At 38.6% G+C, this 19408-nt stretch overlaps 1 protein-coding gene across 3 annotated transcripts; it reads left to right on the forward strand.

Moving 5' to 3' along the window:
- Window positions 1–606: 606 nt before the first annotated feature.
- On the forward strand, window positions 607–18784 carry MED28 (mediator complex subunit 28). 3 transcript variants are annotated; one of them, XM_088272965.1, is made up of 8 exons: window positions 607–712; window positions 3136–3212; window positions 5637–5829; window positions 6587–6709; window positions 7376–7498; window positions 16012–16120; window positions 16410–16493; window positions 18463–18784. In XM_088272965.1, the coding sequence occupies exons 1-7, from the start codon at window positions 653–655 to the stop codon at window positions 16439–16441; spliced, it is 717 nt and encodes a 238-aa protein (XP_088129091.1). In that variant the 5' UTR covers window positions 607–652; the 3' UTR covers window positions 16442–16493; window positions 18463–18784. The 3 variants fall into 3 exon arrangements, with proteins under 3 accessions (XP_088129091.1, XP_088129094.1, XP_088129093.1); XM_088272968.1 differs by lacking the exon at window positions 7376–7498 and having other exon boundaries at window positions 18463–18602; XM_088272967.1 differs by lacking the exon at window positions 18463–18784 and having other exon boundaries at window positions 15995–16120; window positions 16410–16438.
- Window positions 18785–19408: the final 624 nt, after the last annotated feature.

Below are 19408 nucleotides of genomic sequence, written 5' to 3' on the forward strand. Positions count from 1 at the left end.
TTAAAATTTAAAACAAAAATACTCTGGACTGGTCCCTGAACCGCAGGAATTATCAATTCGCCTTCATGTGAGTAATAATCAAGATAAAACACTGCGTCAATACGATGCAGTATCCTTTGCACCATTGGGTGCGGATAAGTATGAGGAGATGCATGAATGTGGAAGAGGGGGATAAATATTTTGCAAAGACAGAATGGTGTGAAAAACTTGGCACCATAAAGTATGCCAAATACTTGAAAGTGGTCAGGTTAGGAGTCGAAACAATCGGCGGGTATATATGAGGAAAAGCCAGAAGAAGAAGAATGTTTGCAAGGATAGAGTGGTGTGGCGTTCTATTCTCTCTGCCTACCCCTGCGGGAAGCGGCGTGAAGGTTAGTTAGTTAGTTTGAATGGTGTGGCGTTCTATTCTTTCTGCCTACCACTGCGGGGAAGCGAGGTGGTGGTAAGTTAGTTTTTTTTTTACGAATGGTAGTAATTTTTGTTTCGTTTTCGTTTAAGTCAAGTTTTGACATTGATCCCGGGTCCTGTACGTTTATTTTATTTTTCGAACGCAGTTCCATACATTCCCATTGTCTATGAGTTTTTTTTAGTGTGGTAGGGCCGGGATAAACAAAACTGTCAAAAAAAAGTAAATTGTGCGAGAAGCGCTGTCATGGCGGCTCCGTCTAATGGGACCGGGAATTTAGTGGAAGAATTCGAGGATTCTTTTCAGGTCTGTAACTGCATAAACTATCCTGTAACATTCCCCGATATTTTACGCACATACTCCACCAGTAACATCATCGCAATTTCGTTTAATAGACGAGAATTCGCCATTTCAAATTTGTCCGGTTTTTATGTTTACCATTTCTCGATAGCTTTATTTCTGATCTTAAATGCGGTTATAACTCGAAAACCGCATTTAAATTAGTTGAATTCACCTATTTACTAAGTGTTGTTTCGATTAGTTAGCTATTATTTTAGTTTTATTGAATTTTGGAGCTGTTTTCGTGTACATTTTGGAAATTTTACGCGTGTCTACAGGGGTGTGTTGTTTTATAATTGCAAAAAAATCATCCGCCATTGGATGGGACAATAGGGGTCCTGTAAAAAAAGTGAATTTATGTCGTAGACAAAATAAAACTAAGATTTTTTTATATAGTGATGTTAGTAGCGCTGCTTAGGGGCGGATGAAAATATCACCCTATGACTAGACCGCAGTTTTTTATAATTTTGAGTATATTGTCTATGGATCTGTATAACTAAATATTTAAATATTCTTCGAAATTTAGATAATTACCGATTGCTTTGAAAATTTGCCACGACACTGCATTCGAATACGCGCGTATTTTTATACATATCGCTCACTCCTTTCAACAACGTCATATATATCAAAAATCGCCAATTTTCGGAATGCCCAGAAAATGTACTATATCCCAGCAAAAGCGGCATATTTTAAACTTGATATTTACCCGCTACAGGGCAGAAAGTGTTGTTTTTGCATTTTGAAGAAAATGTATTGTTTAATTATTTTTTTAAATATACTAAATATTTTTCAAATGGAGAAAAAACTTTCAGGTTTTACATAAAAAGATCTGTTGCACAGTAAAAAGTTCAATAAGTGGCTTGATATTTATTTTTAATACATTTTATTATATTTTTAACTTTTAAAAACCATCTCCTGAATTTTTTTTTTTTTTTATATATGACGTTGTTGAAAGGAGTGAGCGACATATGTAAATATGTGTTTTTACTCAGCATAGTTACATTTTTTAATACAATTTGATAAAATTTTTATACATTTTATTTGTTTCTTCCAAATCCTAAATCTTCTGAAGTTATCCACCGATTGCTTTGAAATTTCCTTGCATTCGAAGTGTCATTCAATTCTGTAAGTATTCGAAACTTAATCCGGTATATAAATCTAACCACAGCTTGGTTGCTCAATCCGGTTTATGAATATATCCGGTCACTCAATCCGGTATGTAAATATAGCCAATAGCTCTACCCGGTAGATAATCCAGTCAATGAATACGGTATATATCAATCAATCTTTCTGATCGCTCCATCCGGTAGTTCAAACCGGTCACTTCCAATCCGGTATATCTACATATCTAATAGCTTTACTCGGTAACTCAATCCGGCCACTCAATCCAGTGTATAACTGTACTGATATATCAATCAGTCTGGTCACTGAATACGGTATATCAATATATTTGATTGCTTTGCCTGGTACCCCAAACCGGGCCCTTAATCCGGTATGTCTATATCACTCACTTTTTTCAACAATGTCATAAATCAAAAAACTTGGTTTTTCAGGAGATCGTTTTTAAAGTTTAAGAATATAATAAAATGTATTAAAAATAAATATCAAGCCACTTATTGGACTTTTTACTGTGCAACAGATCTTTTTTGGTAAAACCTGAAGGTTTTTTCTCCATTTGAAAAATATTTAGTATATTAAAAAAAATAATTAAACAATACCTTTTCTTCGAAATGCAAAAACAATACTTTCTGCCCTGTAGCGGGTAAATATTAAGTTAAAAATATGCCGCTTTTGCTGGGATATAGTGCATTTTCCATGCATTCCGAAAACATACATCACTTAAAATTGTCAATTTTTGATGTATGACGTTGTTGAAAGGAGTGAGCGATATATCTAATAGCTCTACCCGGTAATTCTATCCGGTCACTGAATACGGTATATCGATCTACCCGTTTGCTCTACCCGGTAGCTCAACTCGGTAAATCAATCCTAGCATTGAAGATGACCTCATATCAGCCCGTTGAGGTCCACTGCTGGACAAAGGCCTCCCCCTTCCGCCTCCACTCCTCCCGATCCTGCGCCGTCCCCATCCACTGTCTTCCAGCAAACTTCCTGATGTCGTCCACCCATCTCATCGGTGGACGTCCTTGAGGCCTCTGGTTCCTCGGTCTCCACACCAGAACGCGTTTCGTCCATCTGACGTCGGTCATTCTGGCTATGAGACCGGCCCATTTCCACTTCAGCCAAGCAATTCGCTCTACCACGTCCCAGACCTGTGTCTGGCGTCAAATCCAATGATGATCTATGTCCAACTAAGATCCCTTGATGATCTATGTCCAACTAAGCCTTTACAATGTTGAATCTAATAATATTTTTATATTTTTTTCCAGTCATGTTTGAACGTGCTGACTAAACAAGAGGCCGGGCCCTGCGTGGAAAAGGAAGAGGTCAAGGTAGAGGTGGAAAGGTAAGGAATATCTGGATAAAAACATATTAAGATATGGAATTAAGTCTCGGGGACATTCGACAAAAACTAATTTTAAAAAATGGTTCAAAATCTGCAAAATTCCGTTATCAAAAAAATTGTGCCCAGTCATATATATATGGCTTGACTCTGGCCAATATCTGTACTTGACGGATTCTCCAGTTCTTTGGACACGTTGCGCGTGGCAACGAGGATAGCCTGGAACGACTAGTTGTGATCGGTAGCCTGGAGGGAAAGAGAGGGAGAGGAAGATGCCCCACACGATGGACCGATCAAATTAAGGCAGCAGCAGGCACTTCGGTGGTTGGAGCGCTACGTGCAGCGCAGTCTAGGGATAACCGGAGAAGAGTCATTGCTTCTGCAAGGGTCACAACCCTCAGCAATGAAGAATAAGACGGTGAAGAAGATGACAAGTACACAACCATGATACACGATGTACACACAACGAAGGTTCGATAGTCCCAAGACAGCCCTGAATATTTAAACTGTTATTTTCTGAGTAAGCGGCAGCTCAAACGCCACACGGTGTATATATTTGGCAAGGTTTCATAATATCCTTTATATCTACTAGACAAAAATATAGAAATCTTCTAGTACACAGCCATGATACACCATTTACCCACAACGAAGGCTTGATAGTCCCAAGACAGCCCTGAATATTTGAACTGTGTGTTTTCTGAGTAAGCGGCAGCTCAAACGCCACACGGTGTATATATTTGGCAAGGTTTCATAATATCCTTTATATCTACTAGACAAAAATATAGAAATCTCCTAGTACACAGCCATGATACACTATTTACCCACAACGAAGGTTTGATAGTCCCAAGACAACCCTGAATATTGAAACTGTGTGTTTTCTGAGTAAGCGGCAGCTCAAACGCCACACGGTGTATATATTTGGCAAGGTTTCATAATATCCTTTATATCTACTAGACAAAAATATAGAAATCTCCTAGTACACAGCCATGATACACTATTTACCCACAACGAAGGTTTGATAGTCCCAAGACAACCCTGAATATTGAAACTGTGTGTTTTCTGAGTAAGCGGCAGCTCAAACGCCACACGGTGTATATATTTGGCAAGGTTTCATAATATCCTTTATATCTACTAAACAAAAATATAGAAATCTCCTAGTACACAGCCATGATACACTATTTACCCACAACGAAGGTTTGATAGTCCCAAGACAACCCTGAATATTGAAACTGTGTGTTTTCTGAGTAAGCGGCAGCTCAAACGCCACACGGTGTATATATTTGGCAAGGTTTCATAATATCCTTTATATCTACTAGACAAAAATATAGAAATCTTCTAGTACACAACCATGATACACGATTTACCCACAACGAAGGTTTGATAGTCCCAAGAATTAACAATAAATATGGGAGTCCAACACTGCAATATATTGTTACAAACATTTTTAATTTGTTGCCGACGGAGGTTAGAGGTCAAAATATAATATGGAACAAAGGCAAAATAAAGGAATGGGTGAATGATCAAGAGTTCATTTTATGAAAATTGTAAAATGTTTATATTCTTAATTTTTCTCTCTTTTTTGTGTGTATATTAGGTTAAAATGGTTAAAAACAATAAAAAATGTATTAAAAAAGAACTCCACTGACAAGACACACAAGGTGGCTTGGTGGGGGTCTCTGCAAAAAAATAATATAAGTATGTATTAATTGTGATTCAAATAAATGTATACAAATAAAAAAAAAATTATTGTCTCTGAAGGTGCCATGTTTCACAGCCGTATAAGAGAACAGGAGCGATGCAGGCATTTTATAGGCGGCATTTGGTCTTCACCGAGTATAAATCCGATCTCCAGACAGCCTTCATACTGTTAAATGAGGACCCTGCGAGTCCTAATCGCACTCCCAGTTCCTTTTGAAGGCTGCCATTTTCAGTCGCGTACACTCCCAAGTACTTTAGGGCCCAGAGCAGCCGTGTACTAAGCTTTGAGAATAGGTGTTTGCGGAGAATCTTAGGCGTGCGGTGGTTTGACTTTGTGAGGAATGAAGAGATAAGGCGTAGGACGCAGCAAATCTTGGTCGCAACTGTCGTCAAGAAAAGGTGATTCAGTTGGCTTGGCCATGTACTCCGCATGCCTCCCGAGAGCCGCCATCAAGCTTGCCTCTTTTACAAGGCATCAGGTTCGCGCTGCCCAGGACGACCACTGCTGACAATTCGTCGGCAGTTCTCGTCAGAATTTCGGGACGCGGATCTGACTTGGGAGGATGCAAGGGAGCTGGCAGCCGACAGAAAAGCCTGGAGACAGTTTGTGGACTCCATATGCTCCACCTAGGGAGCGGATATGGTTTATTATTTTATTTTTATTATTGTCTCTTAAAATGAAAAATCATGCATTTAAGGGTTAAATTTCTTTGATGATTTGATGGCCAGGTTCATAGAGCTGGCCCGGCAGATGGAGGCGTTCTTCCTGCAGAAGCGGTTCCTGCTGTCGGCTCTGAAGCCCGAGCTGCTGGTGAAGGAGGACAACAACGAGCTGCGCCTGGAGCTGGCGCGCAAGGACGAGCTGCTCAAGAAGCACTACGAGAAGATCGCCGTGTGGCAGAACCTCCTGGCCGACCTGCAGGTAATAGGAGTCTTCGATACCTCACGATATCCTCCGTCTCACACATGCTCCGGATGTCGGTATTGCTTACTCGGTCTCGCAATGTGTTTCCGGTTATGGATCGGAGAGTCTTCATCTATTTCAATATTTTTTATTAATTTTTTACTTAGTAAATACCACTATTTCTTAAAATCCACTGTGACACGTGTTTCGATGCATTCCGCATCATTTTCAAACACCGTATATGAAGCTAATTCTAAATTTTAGAGTTGGGTCCTTGGGACGTTGAAGGTTGAAGAGGGGGTAGGAGCTGTTCCTTATTTTTATTTATTTATTTAATTTTAATTATTTTATTTATTTATTTATTTAACGTCCGCCTCCGTAGTGTAATGGTCAGCACGCTCGGCTACCGTTCTGGAGGTCCCGGGTTCGATTCCCAAGGGGGGTAAAATAAATATAAGTGATTTTTTCACTGTAATATTTATTCAATATTACCATGGACTGGTGCCTGAAGCGGAGGGCTGATCACCTTTCCTTCATGTGTAAACGATCAAGATAACATTGCGTTTATATGATGCAGTGCCCTATGCACCATTGGGGTGCGGATAAGGGTTTATTATATTATTATTTAATTTTTATTTTTATTTCTTACCAGTGGAAATATAGACAATACTGTAATTTGTTTTATTTTGGTTAGAGCCATTTTTATCTGTCTATCCGTGCGAATTATCGAGGATTCAATGTCGTATAACAAGTATTTCTCTCCCTCTCTCTCCAGGGCTACGCCAAATGCAGCGCCCAGAGCGCGGTGACCACCGTCGGCCCGGGAGTGGCCTCGCCAGCCCCGGCGCCCCTGCCCAACCAGCTCCAGCAGCAGCTGCAGCACCAGCCCAGCATCCAGGTCGGTACTCCGAGTCCTCGGCCTCAAACTAGCTTCGTAATTCCGGTGGGTGTGGCTTCCTTCCGCTGTCGCGGCATGAGTACTAAAAATAGGCATTAATCTCGATACTTGATTAACAGTAATTTCTTTTTGAAAAATTAACAATTTCACGTGTGTTGTGAGGGCCGTCTGAATCGGACGACACGTTTGGTGAGCCGGATTAGCCCACCCACGTAACGATTACTTCTTCTTCTTCGTGAGCCCTCTTTCCTCCACTGCTGGATAAAGACCTCTTCCGTAACATTCCTAATCTATACAGATTATTAATTTATATTAAAATTTTCTACTGACATTTCTTAATGGAACTTCATTTTATATAATAAAATAAACTATTTGTATAGCTTCTTCCACTTTTATATCAAAATGGAAGCTTTTATACAAAAGTGGTAACTTTTATTCAAAAGTGGTAACTTTTATACAAAAGTGGTAACTTTTATACATAAGTGGAATTTTTTATACAAGTATGGTAACTTTTATACAAAAGTGGTAACTTGTCCATGGAATGCGTAGAATACCTACATCTGCCTTCTGTCCACATCCCATCGACTCTCTGTTCAGTTTGATGATTGAATGTACGCCGTGTTGCTCCGTGACCCGGGCAATTCTACGCTGGTCTCTCTCCCACAGGCGCAGCAGCAGGTGCAGGCGCAGCAGCAGCAGCAGCAACAGCAGCAACAGCAGCAGCAGCAGCAGATGGCGCAGCTGCAGCAGCTGCAGCAGATGCACCAGCAGCAGCACGCCATGCAGCAGGTAGCCGCCGCGCCGCCCCGGAGGGTCGCCTGACCCGGGAACCCCGCCCGCTGGCCCGCGGCCGGTCAACTTGACAACTACTTGCCATACTGCTGAATGATACCACCAAACTGGCAAAGAGTGATAGAATATATTGTAGTCATGCAGGAGAAAGTGCATTTGTTTACGAAAACGTGATCATTGACTATTTGATATCTTACTAGCTTAATATTGCCCTTAAAAACATCCCAAAGGATTTTAAACTTGGAAGTATAATATATTGACTTGGTAAAAATGACTAACTGCATTGATGTTTATTTTGTTACCAAGCAAAAGTGACTTAAATGGCCCTTCTGAACATTTAACGCTTTTTTAGTTGGTCACTTTCTCCTGTACGACTACGATTTATATTTATATATATATATATATATATATATATATATATATATATATATATATATATATATATATATATATATATATATATATATATATATCCAATTTTTTGCCAATTTGTGCTATTATTCCGCAAACAGAGTCCATCTCTCTCTCTCTCTCATTTCATCACTTTTGTGAGCTTATATGTGCTTTCATCAACATCATCAATTCATCAGTGGCGGGAACCGCCTTCGAACTAAACTGTATCTGAGGAGCAAGTTCTTGCGAGCTTAACTGTACCTAAGAAATGAATTCTTTCGAGCTAAACTGTACCTGAGGAGTGGGTTCTTGCAAACTAAACTATATCAGAGGACTGAGTTATTATAAACTAAAGTATTTAAGTGATTCTTTTATAAGTTATTTTGAGTGGCGTAAGAATGTATGATAGATGCTGGAATGGTGATATAAGGAAATGATGCATGGCTGAGATGAGCACTATCCAGCAAACTAAGGTAGGCGTGTACGCTATTTTAATTAATTATAGTACAATTTGTATATATGAAAATTGACGGTGCTGTGTAAATACCTTCTATATGACAAATTATTGTCCGCCTCCGTAGTGTAATGGTCAGCACGCTCGGCTACCGTTCTGGAGGTCCCGGGTTCGATTCCCAAGGGGGGTAAAATAAATTAAAGTGATTTTTTCACCGTCATATTTATTCAATATTACCCTGGACTGGTACCTGAAGCGGAGAGCTGATCACCTTTCCCTCATGTGTAAACGATCAAGATAGCACTGCGTTTATATGACGCAGTGCCCTATGCACCATTGGGGTGCGGATAAGGGTTTTATTTTATTATTATTATGACAAATACCCTATTTTAGGATAATCTTTTTCAATATTTGTGTTACGGAAATGTCTTATAATGTAATTATCAATTGATGTACTAGTCGATAGGTATATTACATCCTTTCCGGCTCCAAAGTGTAGTGGTTAGTGCGTTTAGCTACCGCGCTGGAGGTCCGGGGTTCAATTTCGAGGGGGGGTAAAAAAAAATATTTCTCCTTTTTTTTTTAAAAATATTTCTCTGAAGCACAGAACTGATCACCTTGTCTTCATACAATTGATCACCTTCAGAACTGATCACCTTGCCTAAATACAATTGGGCGCGGATAGGGGCTTGAAGAAGAATAAATTGTAACTAATTATTTTGTATTTATGTATAAGGTTATTATTTCTTTTGTTGACATTTCTTTACAGTATTTTGAGTGTGTCCAAATACTTGGTCACAAATCTGGATTATCTCCAATTACAGGAGTTATTTTTCATATTAATGACGTCATATTAATTTTTGACCTATCCCCGCTCTCTGATTGGCCGATACGGGTCAGAGGGCAAGTTCCATGAATATAGCGGAATTTGAAATACAACGCTGTTTTAAAATATTTTTAGCAGGGTTTTGAAGTATATAAATATTTTAAATGATATAACCCACATTTGGCATTCTGATAGAGTATTTATTTTAACTACTACTACTACTACCATCACGCCGTTTCCCCGCAGGGGTGGGCAGAGAGGATGGAACGCCACACTTTTCTGTCCTGACATACACTCCTCGCCTCCTTCACATCCATCCATTACGCAGACTTTTGACGCCAGATTTTAGAATTATTTAAATTTTTTAATTTATTTTTAAATCTTATAAAATTGAATCTGTCGGATTTTGAAAGTAGGCTACACATATCGCTCACTCCCTTTAAGAACGTCATAAATAAAAAAACGACAATTTTCACTTGTGCATGTTTTCAGAATGCCCAGAAAATGTACTATATCCCAGCAAAAGAGGCATATTTTTAACTAAATATTTACCCGCTACAGGGCAGAAAGTGTTGTTTTTGCATTTTGAAGAAAATGTATTGTTTTATTATTTTTTTTAAATGTACTAAATATTTTTCAAATGGAGAAAAAACCTTCAGGTTTTACCTAAAAGGGTCTGTTGCACAGCAAAATGTTCAATAAGTGGCTTGATATTAATTTTTAATAAATTGTATTATATTTTTAAACCTTAAAAACGTTCTCCTGAAAAATCAAGTTTTTTGATTTATGACGTTCTTGAAAGGAGTGAGCGATATCACATTTGGGACATATTTTTAATGAAGAAATTATGAAAATCAATGCATGTGTTTGTGAATATTGTATTATATAGTATGTAAGTAACTATACCATTATCTACCTCATGAATTATATATATATATATATATATATATATATATATATATATATATATATATATATATATATATATATATATATATATATATATATATGTGTATATATATATATAAACACACTAAGGACGGGAATTTCTACCTGTTGGGTGAATTGATTGACGCTTATGAACGGGAAGGGTATTCTTACCTTTTGCGGAGGCCTCATTTCAAAGGCAGAAAATAACAAGTTATCCAATGTATTTATATGAATATTATGTACCAATCTCTTTGTTAAGGTCTGAAGTATATGTACATCATTATCAAATCCCGTCGCCAGCGGTCCGCAGGCGTATAAAAATACCCGTCCGAAGTTTGTTTTAAAACATTTTAATGTATTTGTGTAAATTGTATTTTGACTGTGTTTTTTTTGGTTATTTAAAATTCTGCCTGACTGATTTTTACGTGAATAGTATACATTTATTTGCAGAACAGTTTTAAACTAATTAAAAATATATTTTTGCAGAGACCAGTAAAAAATAATGATATAAAAAAAGCATTTTGTTTCTTCATAAAATGTACTCACATAACTCAAATAAACAAATCTTTATAGAAATGCACAAATATGTGCAAACCGCCGCTACATAAGGTTTTTAAAATGCACTATTATGAGTTTACCGCCGCAACATAACGTTTCTAAAATGCACTTATATGTGCACACAGTTGCAATACGAGGATTCTTAAATGCACTAATATGTGCACACCACCGCAACATAACGTTTCTAAAATGCACTAATATGTGCACACCACCGCAACATAACGTTTCTAAAATGCACTAATATATGCACACCGCCACAACATAAGGTTTCTAATATGCACTTATATTTGCACACTGCCTCAATATTAGGTTTCTGAAATGCATTATTTACTAAAAGTAATATAACATATACATACAAACTAAAGTTAAAAGCGTACATATTAACACATCAATTATAAAGTAAGCAAGAACATTCTTGCTGAAGATGTGCAAACCACTGCAACATAAGGTTTCTGCAATGCACTAATATGTGCACACTGCCGCAACATGAGGTTTCTAAAATGCACTAATATGTGCACACTGCCGCAACATGAGGTTTCTGCAATGCACTAATATGTGCACATCGCCGCAACATGAGGTTTCTGCAATGCTCTAATATGTGCACATCGCCGCAACATGAGGTTTCTAATATGCACTAATATGTGCACACCGCCGCAACATGAAGTTTCTGAAACGCATTAATATTCAACGCTCCTAATAGTTCTGAAAATCTTTTTAATGAAATGTGTCCTTTTTTCAATCTCAGGCAGAATGTGTGTATTGTACAAAGAAATGTAAATTTAAAAAAAATTAAAAAGGAACCTATAAGACTGACTATTTTTTAATTTTTAGATAGTAAATGAGTTGATCTAAATTTAAACTACTTAAAAAATATAAATTATATATCTAAATTTGATAAGTTTCTATATAAGTTTAAATATATAAATTACGTTTAAAAAAAATAATAAAAAATAGAAAAAAAAATGTATTGAAAATTCCTAATTTAGAATACTTAAGGCAGAGAAATGATTCAGTATCATGCTGTATATTTAAATATTTAATTTTTATCTTATGAATTTTTTCTAAACATACTGAATTAGGTTGCGTTTGTATTTATTTTAAGCACATGGAGTACAAATTATAATGATTTGCTAGGAAATAATGTAATTTTAAATGTATGACGACTCGTTTCTCTGATAATTGTTTGCAAGAACTCGCTCCTCAGATACAGCTTGTCACAAGAACTCAATCCTCAGATACAGCTTAGGTCATAAGAACTCACTCCTCAGATGCTGCTTAATTCGCAAGAACTTACTCCTCAGATACAGGTTTATCTACAAGAAATCGCTCCTCAGATACAGTTTAATTCGCAAGAACTCACTCCTCAGATACAGGTTTATCTACAAGAATTCGCTCCTCAGATACATATCACTTTGCAAGAACTCACTCTTCGGATACAGCTTTATCTGCAAGAACTTACCCCTCAGATACAGTTTAATTTGCAAGAACTCACTCCTCAGATACGACTTTATTTTCACTCAGATACAGCTTTATTCGCCAGAACTCAGTCCTCAGATACAGCTCAAGTCACAAGAACTCACTCACCTACAAATCAATGAATAAATATATATTTTACAAGTGAAGATGAGAAAAGTCATCTATAGTCATCATCTCCATCTTCCAGTTATAAATCCCTTCCTACCTTCCTAATGCTTCTTGGCTGCTTTTTATATTTGCTTTGCTTTTGAATCCTTTGCTTAATCATTGCTTTATAATTTGTATTCAGTATCGCTAGTTTAAAAACAAAACTCTGAATGGTGGATATGTTTATACAACTACAGTGAAACTTCTCATAACGAACACCTATTAGCACATAACGAGTAATTCGCATTACGAGTTATTCGTATAGCGAGTAATTCGTATAACGAGTAATTCCCATTATGAGTAATTTGCATTACGAGTTATTCGTATAGCGAGTAATTCGTATAACGAGTAATTCCCATTATGAGTAATTCGTATAACGAGTACTTCGTATAACGATTATTCAAATAACGGTCACCACTCATAATGAGTAATTCGCATAACGATAAATTCGTATAACAAGCAATTCATAACGAGTAATTTGTATAAAGAGTTATTCGAATAACGAGTTATTCGCCTAACTAGTGATTCGCATAACGAGTAATTCACATAACGAGTAACTCGCATAATGAGCAATTCGTATAATGAGTTGTTACTATAACGAGTAATTCGCATAATGTGTAATTCGTGTAACGAGTTACTCGTATAACGAGTATTTCCTATAACGAGTAATTCGTATAACGAGAAATTCGCATAGCACGCACAAAAAGTGTGAAAAAGTAGCTCATTTAACGAACTATAATTCGCATAACGAGTTACAGAAGATGGGCAAATCCCTTCGTCATGACATTCACTTGTGAGCCGGGACTTCGCGCCAGTCTAAACAATAAATGTTTCTTTTAATGAGTAAGATTCTGGAAAGAATTATGTTCGTTATGAGAGGTTCCACTGCATATAATACATAGTGCTTTTATTTTTGTATCATCCTCTGTATTAACTTTAATTTTTTTTTTAAAATATATACTTTAGTACGCTTTATTCATTTTTGTTTTTATTTTTTTATCATTTGCTTCTCACTCCTTCTGCTTCTAACACCCTTCATACTATCCGGTGGCTGTCTGTAAGGCGGAGACAATTGGTCGTAACGTAACATGTTACGATGCGAGCATTCGGGCAGTCAGTACACCGAGCCGAGCTGCTCGCCGCCCCTTCCGAATGCTCCATCCGAAGTCGGATGCACTTTTCGGTTAGTACAGGGTTGCCAATCTGCGGGAAATTCCCAAAACTGCGGGGAATTTGTGGGGATTGGCACTATGTGGAGAAAATGCGGGTATATTAATATTATTTTTTGACATCTCATCAAAGACGAAGAAGAATATGGAAGTCTGGGCATTTACGGGGCTGACGACCGTCATAGGCTGGTTTAAGTGATCATTTTACAAACCTGTAACATTCACCAATTCTACCCATTATTGACAACCATACCACTCAAATTCTTGGAAGTTCTATATATATGAACCAATTTGGAAACCTTGTTCTTGAATCACTAGAACTTCACTAGAGACATCTATTGGTGAGATGTAAAGAAGCTCTTTATTAAGCAGAAATTCTTATATTAGTATGTGAGGTCCAAATCCTGGATTTCAATCACACACAAGAGAAACGCCAGAAAATACCATTTTCATTTTTAAAAAAATTATGCACCATTGGGTGCAGATAAGGGTCAGCGGTAGTATTTAGATATAAATAAGCTGAGATAAGCATTATCGATAAAATTAAGAAAGGTGTGTTGAGATGGTTTGGACATGTGGAACGCATGAGTGAGGAAAGAACAGTTAAACAAATTTATGAGGCGAATGTAGTTGGAAAAAGAAGCAGAGGAAGACCGAGGAAAACTCGGCACAATCAGGTATGTTAAATACTTGAAAGCGGCCGGGTCAGGTACATTTTTTGAGCATTCCGAAAACACACACAACTAAAAATTGACAAATTTTGATTTACGATGTTCTTGAAAGGAGTGAGCGATATGACACATAGAAAATAATGCTTCTTGATGGTAATATTGAAACAAACTTTGCTTCAACCATTTCATATAGCGATTTTCCTTTAGTTTGCTGGATAGTGCTCATCTCAGCCTTGCACCCTTTCCTTATATCACCATTGGAACATCTACCATACATGGCCTTGCCGCACTGAGAGATGGCATCCCGACTGCATCCAGTCTACTCTCATCCTTCCCAAACCATCCCAAGCCGCCTTCCTTAGTTTGCTGGATAGTGCTCATCTCAGCCTTGCACCCTTTCCTTATATCACCATTGGAACATCTACCATACATGGCCTTGCCGCACTGAGAGATGGCATCCCGACTGCATCCAGTCTACTCTCATCCTTCCCAAACCATCCCAAGCCGCCTTCCTTAGTTTGCTGGATAGTGCTCATCTCAGCCTTGCACCCTTTCCTTATATCACCACTGGAACATCTACCATACATGGTCTTGCCGCACTGAGAGATGGCATCCCGACTGCATCCAGTCTACTCTCATCCTTCCCAAACCATCCCAAGCCGCCTTCCTTAGTTTGCTAGATAGTGCTCATCTCAGCCTTGCACCCTTTCCTTATATCACCATTGGAACATCTACCATACATGGTCTTGCCGCACTGAGAGATGGCATCCCGACTGCATCCAGTCTACTCTCATCCTTCCCAAACCATCCCAAGCCGCCTTCCTTAGTTTGCTGGATAGTGCTCATCTCAGCCTTGCACCCTTTCCTTATATCACCACTGGAACATCTATCATACGTGGTTTATTTTATATATTAAATCATTGTTAACTTTGTGGTATGGTAACACAACACTCTCCTTATCATTCATCGTTAACTTTGTGTAATATCACTTAAAATACATGGTTTAGCCACACTGAGAGATCGTACTCCGACTGTATCTAGTCTACTTCCAACCTACTCATTGAACGTCTAGTCTAGACTCCTATAAATTTATACATTTGGAGTTTAATTTGTAAAACTCCATTTTAATTTATGTATTAATTGTTCAATCAAGCACTGATTTTTTGAGTCTACTAAGTTGTATTTTATATTTTTTTTTAAAAATGTGACAATTGTTACAACTAGTTATGGCATTTTTAAACGAACGCCATTCAAAGAGATAACTAGGCGAAATAATTCGCCCACTCCTTTCAACAACGTCATATATCAAAAAACTTGATTTTTTAGGAGATCGTTTTTAAAGTTTAAAGATATAATAAAATGTATTCAAAATAAATATCAAGCCACTTATTGAAGTTTTTACTGCGCGACAGATCTTTTTAGGTAAAACTTGAAGGTTTTTTCTCCATTTGAAAAATATTTAGTATATTTAAGAAAAATAATTAAAAAATACCCTTTCTGCAAAATGCAAAAACAACATTTTCTGACCTGTAGCGGGTAAATATTAAGTTTAAAATATGCCGCTTTTGCTGGAATATAGTACATTTTCTGGGTATTCCGAAAACATGCGCAACTGAAAATTGTCAATTTTTGATATTTGACTTTGTTGAAAGGAGTGAGCGAATTGCCACAAAATTTTTATGTACAGTAAAATATAACTTAGTAGACTCAAAAAATCAGTGTTTGATATAACATTTAATACATAGACTCTCTAGCCCGCCGGAAGTGATTTGATCCCCTTTGAGCTGAGCAGCAATACACCTTGGTCGGCTTTGTTTGACGATGCTAGAGATGCAGAGTCCACCCCTGTAACGTAAGTAACGCGTGCAGAGCCGGATTGGTTGCAGATGGCGGGCGTGAACCAGGGCATGTTCATGCAGCAGGGGGGGCCGTTCCAGCAGCCCGGAGCCCTGCAGGGCCCCCTCGCCTACCTCGAGAAGACCACCACCAATATAGGTAACTCCCACCCACTCCATTTGTTCAATTCTAATTATTTAATACACTTTTAACGCATTGTCGTCAGGCAGTTTTCTTCATCGACCCCTCCCCTAATTATACTCTGGCAGTCTGCCGCCCGACCCTCAGTATACTGATCACAAGTAGCCACAACACCCAATTCCCATCTGTACAATGTTTGCAGGCGTCTCTCGCGCTCTACCTAAAGTAAGCAAATAGAACACTCTCCTGCTCTCTACCATGCTTGTCTGTAAATGTGTGCACTGAACTCATACGCATGTGTTCCCAGATCTGGTGGGAATGGGCGATGGACGCAGGTGACGGGGGAGAGGGAGGGGCAGGGGGCGCGGCCGCGGCAGAGGCAGGGGACGAGGTGAGTGACATACTTTTTTATATACAGCCCTGGTCATTTGTACTAGAGGTAATGTATTCCATAGTCTGACCGCTTGGACAGTAAAACGAACCAAACACAGCATATATAAACCTTTCCCTTCCGGTGCTAAAATAAACACGCGTCCCGGTGTTGGGTAGTCAGTACACAATAAAAAATTATCAATTTTAAATTGGAAAAATACGTACATTCATAGCTAATCCCTTTAATTAATTATAAATGATGTAAAAAATTATAATAATTTAGATTTATTTGCTGGAAACATTAGAAAACCATCTGACAATGTTCACGAAAGAAGCATAGGTCTGCTCTTGTCGGGAGCTCAAGAGCTACTGACCGCTAGATAGAGAACATTGAGCTTTGAGCTCCCCACGCTTGCACAGTGCAAGTATGCAAGAGTGAGATGCGAATATAGTGTCGCGGTTCCTGCACACTCTTCACGCGCTGTTTATATATATAATACCTCCGAAGTACCCGATAAATTGTGATTATTATTAATATTATTTGTTTAAATGAATGCGTAAATATGTTATGGAGGAATACCTGAAATCTCAGCCTTGTATTTTTTATATATATAGAGCTATTATGGTTATTAGAAGCAATGTGTACTAGGTACACAACACCGGGAAGGGAGGGTTAAAATGGTTGAAAAGTCAATAAAGTATACAGTAGCTAGCTACTTTGGACATATCGCCAGAAAGAACGAGAAGAGTCTTGAAAAACTGGTAGTAACAGGTACAGTTGAAGGCAAGCGGGCAAGAGGACGGTCTCCAACAAGATGGACAGACCAAATAAAGGAATTAACCGGATCCTCGCTAAACGCTGCCATCAAGTTGGCCCAGGACCGGGAAGAATGGAGAGGACTTGTGCACCAAGTGCCTGACATTCCAGAAGACCACGACGCTCAGCATTGAGCAAGAAGATGAAGAAGAAGAAGCTAGCTAGTGTATCTGTATTGCAACTACTAACGCTGCTTCCCCGCAGGGGTAGACAGATAGAATAGAATGCCACACTACTGTCTTTGAAAACATTTTCAGCGTTCTTTTGCCATTCATTGGTTCCACATGCCCAAACCATCCCAAGCCACCTTCCTTAGTTTGCTGGATAGCGCTCGAATCTTAGCCTTGGATTTATTATATTTATAGAGATATTATGGTTGTTAGAAGCAATGTTTGCAAGAGTTCTTTGCGGTGGTATGGACATGTGGAGCGAACGGATAACTAGAGAATGACCAAGTAAATATATGTGGCGAATGTGAGAGGGAAAACAGAACGAGGATGACCGAAAAACACTCGGCACGATCGGATCAATCGGAACCTAAAATCTGGCGGTGTCAAAAGTCTGCGTAATCGGAGGAGATGTGTGACTAGATGTATTGATGTGGAGGAGGCGAGGAGTGTATGTCAGGACAGAAGAGTCTGGCGTTCCATCCTCTCTGCCTACACCTGCGTGATGGTAGTAGTAGTAGTAGAAGCTATGTGTACCAGGTACCGGGAAGGGAGGGTTAAAATGAAAAAGCTAATATTCATAATAATCTTAAACGATGTATGATAGATGTGCGAATAGTGAAATAAGGAAGGAATGCAAAGCTGAGATAAGCATTATCGATAAAATTAACAAAGGTGCGTTGAGATGGTTTGGACATGTGGAACGAATGAGTGAGGAAAGAACGGTAAAACAAATTTATGAGGCAAATGTAAGTGGAAAAAAGAGCAGAGGAAGACCGAGAAAAACATGGCACAATCAGGTATGCCAAATACTTGAAAGTGGTCAGGTTAGGAGTCGTAACAATCGGCGGGTATGTATGAGGAGATGCATGAATGTAGAAGAGGCGAAGAATGTTTGCAAGGACAGAGTGGTGTGGCGTTCTATTCTCTCTGCCTACCCCTGCGGAGAAGCGGCGTGATGGTTAGTTAGTTTTTAGTTAATATTCTTCTTTCTGAATTTCCAGGTCGTGGAACATCCCCCGAATACAGCGGCAGCAGCATGTCGCCCCCCTAATAGAGACCCCTCCCTCCGTCTCTCTCACACACACACACCGCTCCGCATCCCCCCTCCCGCTCCCCCCCACAGACTACGCCGTGCGTCGAGCCAACGCCCCGCGGGGCTGATGGCCACCCCAGACAAGACGATCCCTACTCCAGACGTCTCGGATCCAAGTGTTATCCGAAACAGGCCACATCCGCAAGAGAAGGACAAATTTTATACATCGATACAGCGGGACTCCGGAAATCTGGAATCCCGGCATATCCAAACACGATCCTGAATAAAAATATGAAAAGCACGCAAAGACTAAAGAAACACATTTATAATTCACAACATTTTGAGTGTGTCCAAATACTTGTTCACAAAATCTGGATTACGTCCAATTACAGGAGTTATTTTCATATTATTTTTTGACATCTCATCAAAGACGGAGAAGAATTTACGGGGCTGACAACCGTCATAGGCTGGTTTAAGTGATCACCTTACACACGTGTGACATTAACCAATTGTACCCATTATTGAATTATCCACCAATAGATGTCTCTAGTGAAGTTCTAGTGATTCAAGAAAAATGTTTCAAAATTGGTTCATATATATAGAACTTACAGGAATTTGAGTAGTGTGGTTGTCAATAATGGGTAGAATTGGTGAATGTTACACGTGTCTAAAGTGATCACTTACTAGCCTATGACGGTCGTCAGCCCCGTAAAACGCCCAGACTTCCATATTCTTCTTCATCTTTGATGAGATGTCAAATTGTGTTTATATTATTTACAAAAATGCTACAATTTCATACTATTTCCGTGAGCCTAAGCGGCTCATCATTAGAAAAAGGCATCAAATTTTAATAGAGTGGGTTTGAACCCAGAAACTCTGACTCAAGAGTCCGCGACACTGACCACAGGGCCACA

Source organism: Brachycentrus maculatus, unplaced genomic scaffold (assembly GCF_059751285.1).
Source record: "Brachycentrus maculatus isolate JH-2025_06_01 unplaced genomic scaffold, ASM5975128v1 h1tg000534l, whole genome shotgun sequence".
Classification (NCBI taxonomy): Eukaryota; Metazoa; Arthropoda; class Insecta; order Trichoptera; family Brachycentridae; genus Brachycentrus; species Brachycentrus maculatus.

Bases quoted from the DNA above. Each gene is read 5' to 3' on its own strand.
- MED28 (XM_088272965.1), top strand. From the start codon at position 653: ATGGCGGCTCCGTCTAATGGGACCGGGAATTTAGTGGAAGAATTCGAG. The intron at 713-3,135 runs GTCTGTAACTGC...ATTTTTTTCCAG, and splicing joins AATTCGAGGATTCTTTTCAG to TCATGTTTGAACGTGCTGAC. The intron at 7,499-16,011 runs GTAGCCGCCGCG...GATTGGTTGCAG, and splicing joins AGCAGCACGCCATGCAGCAG to ATGGCGGGCGTGAACCAGGG.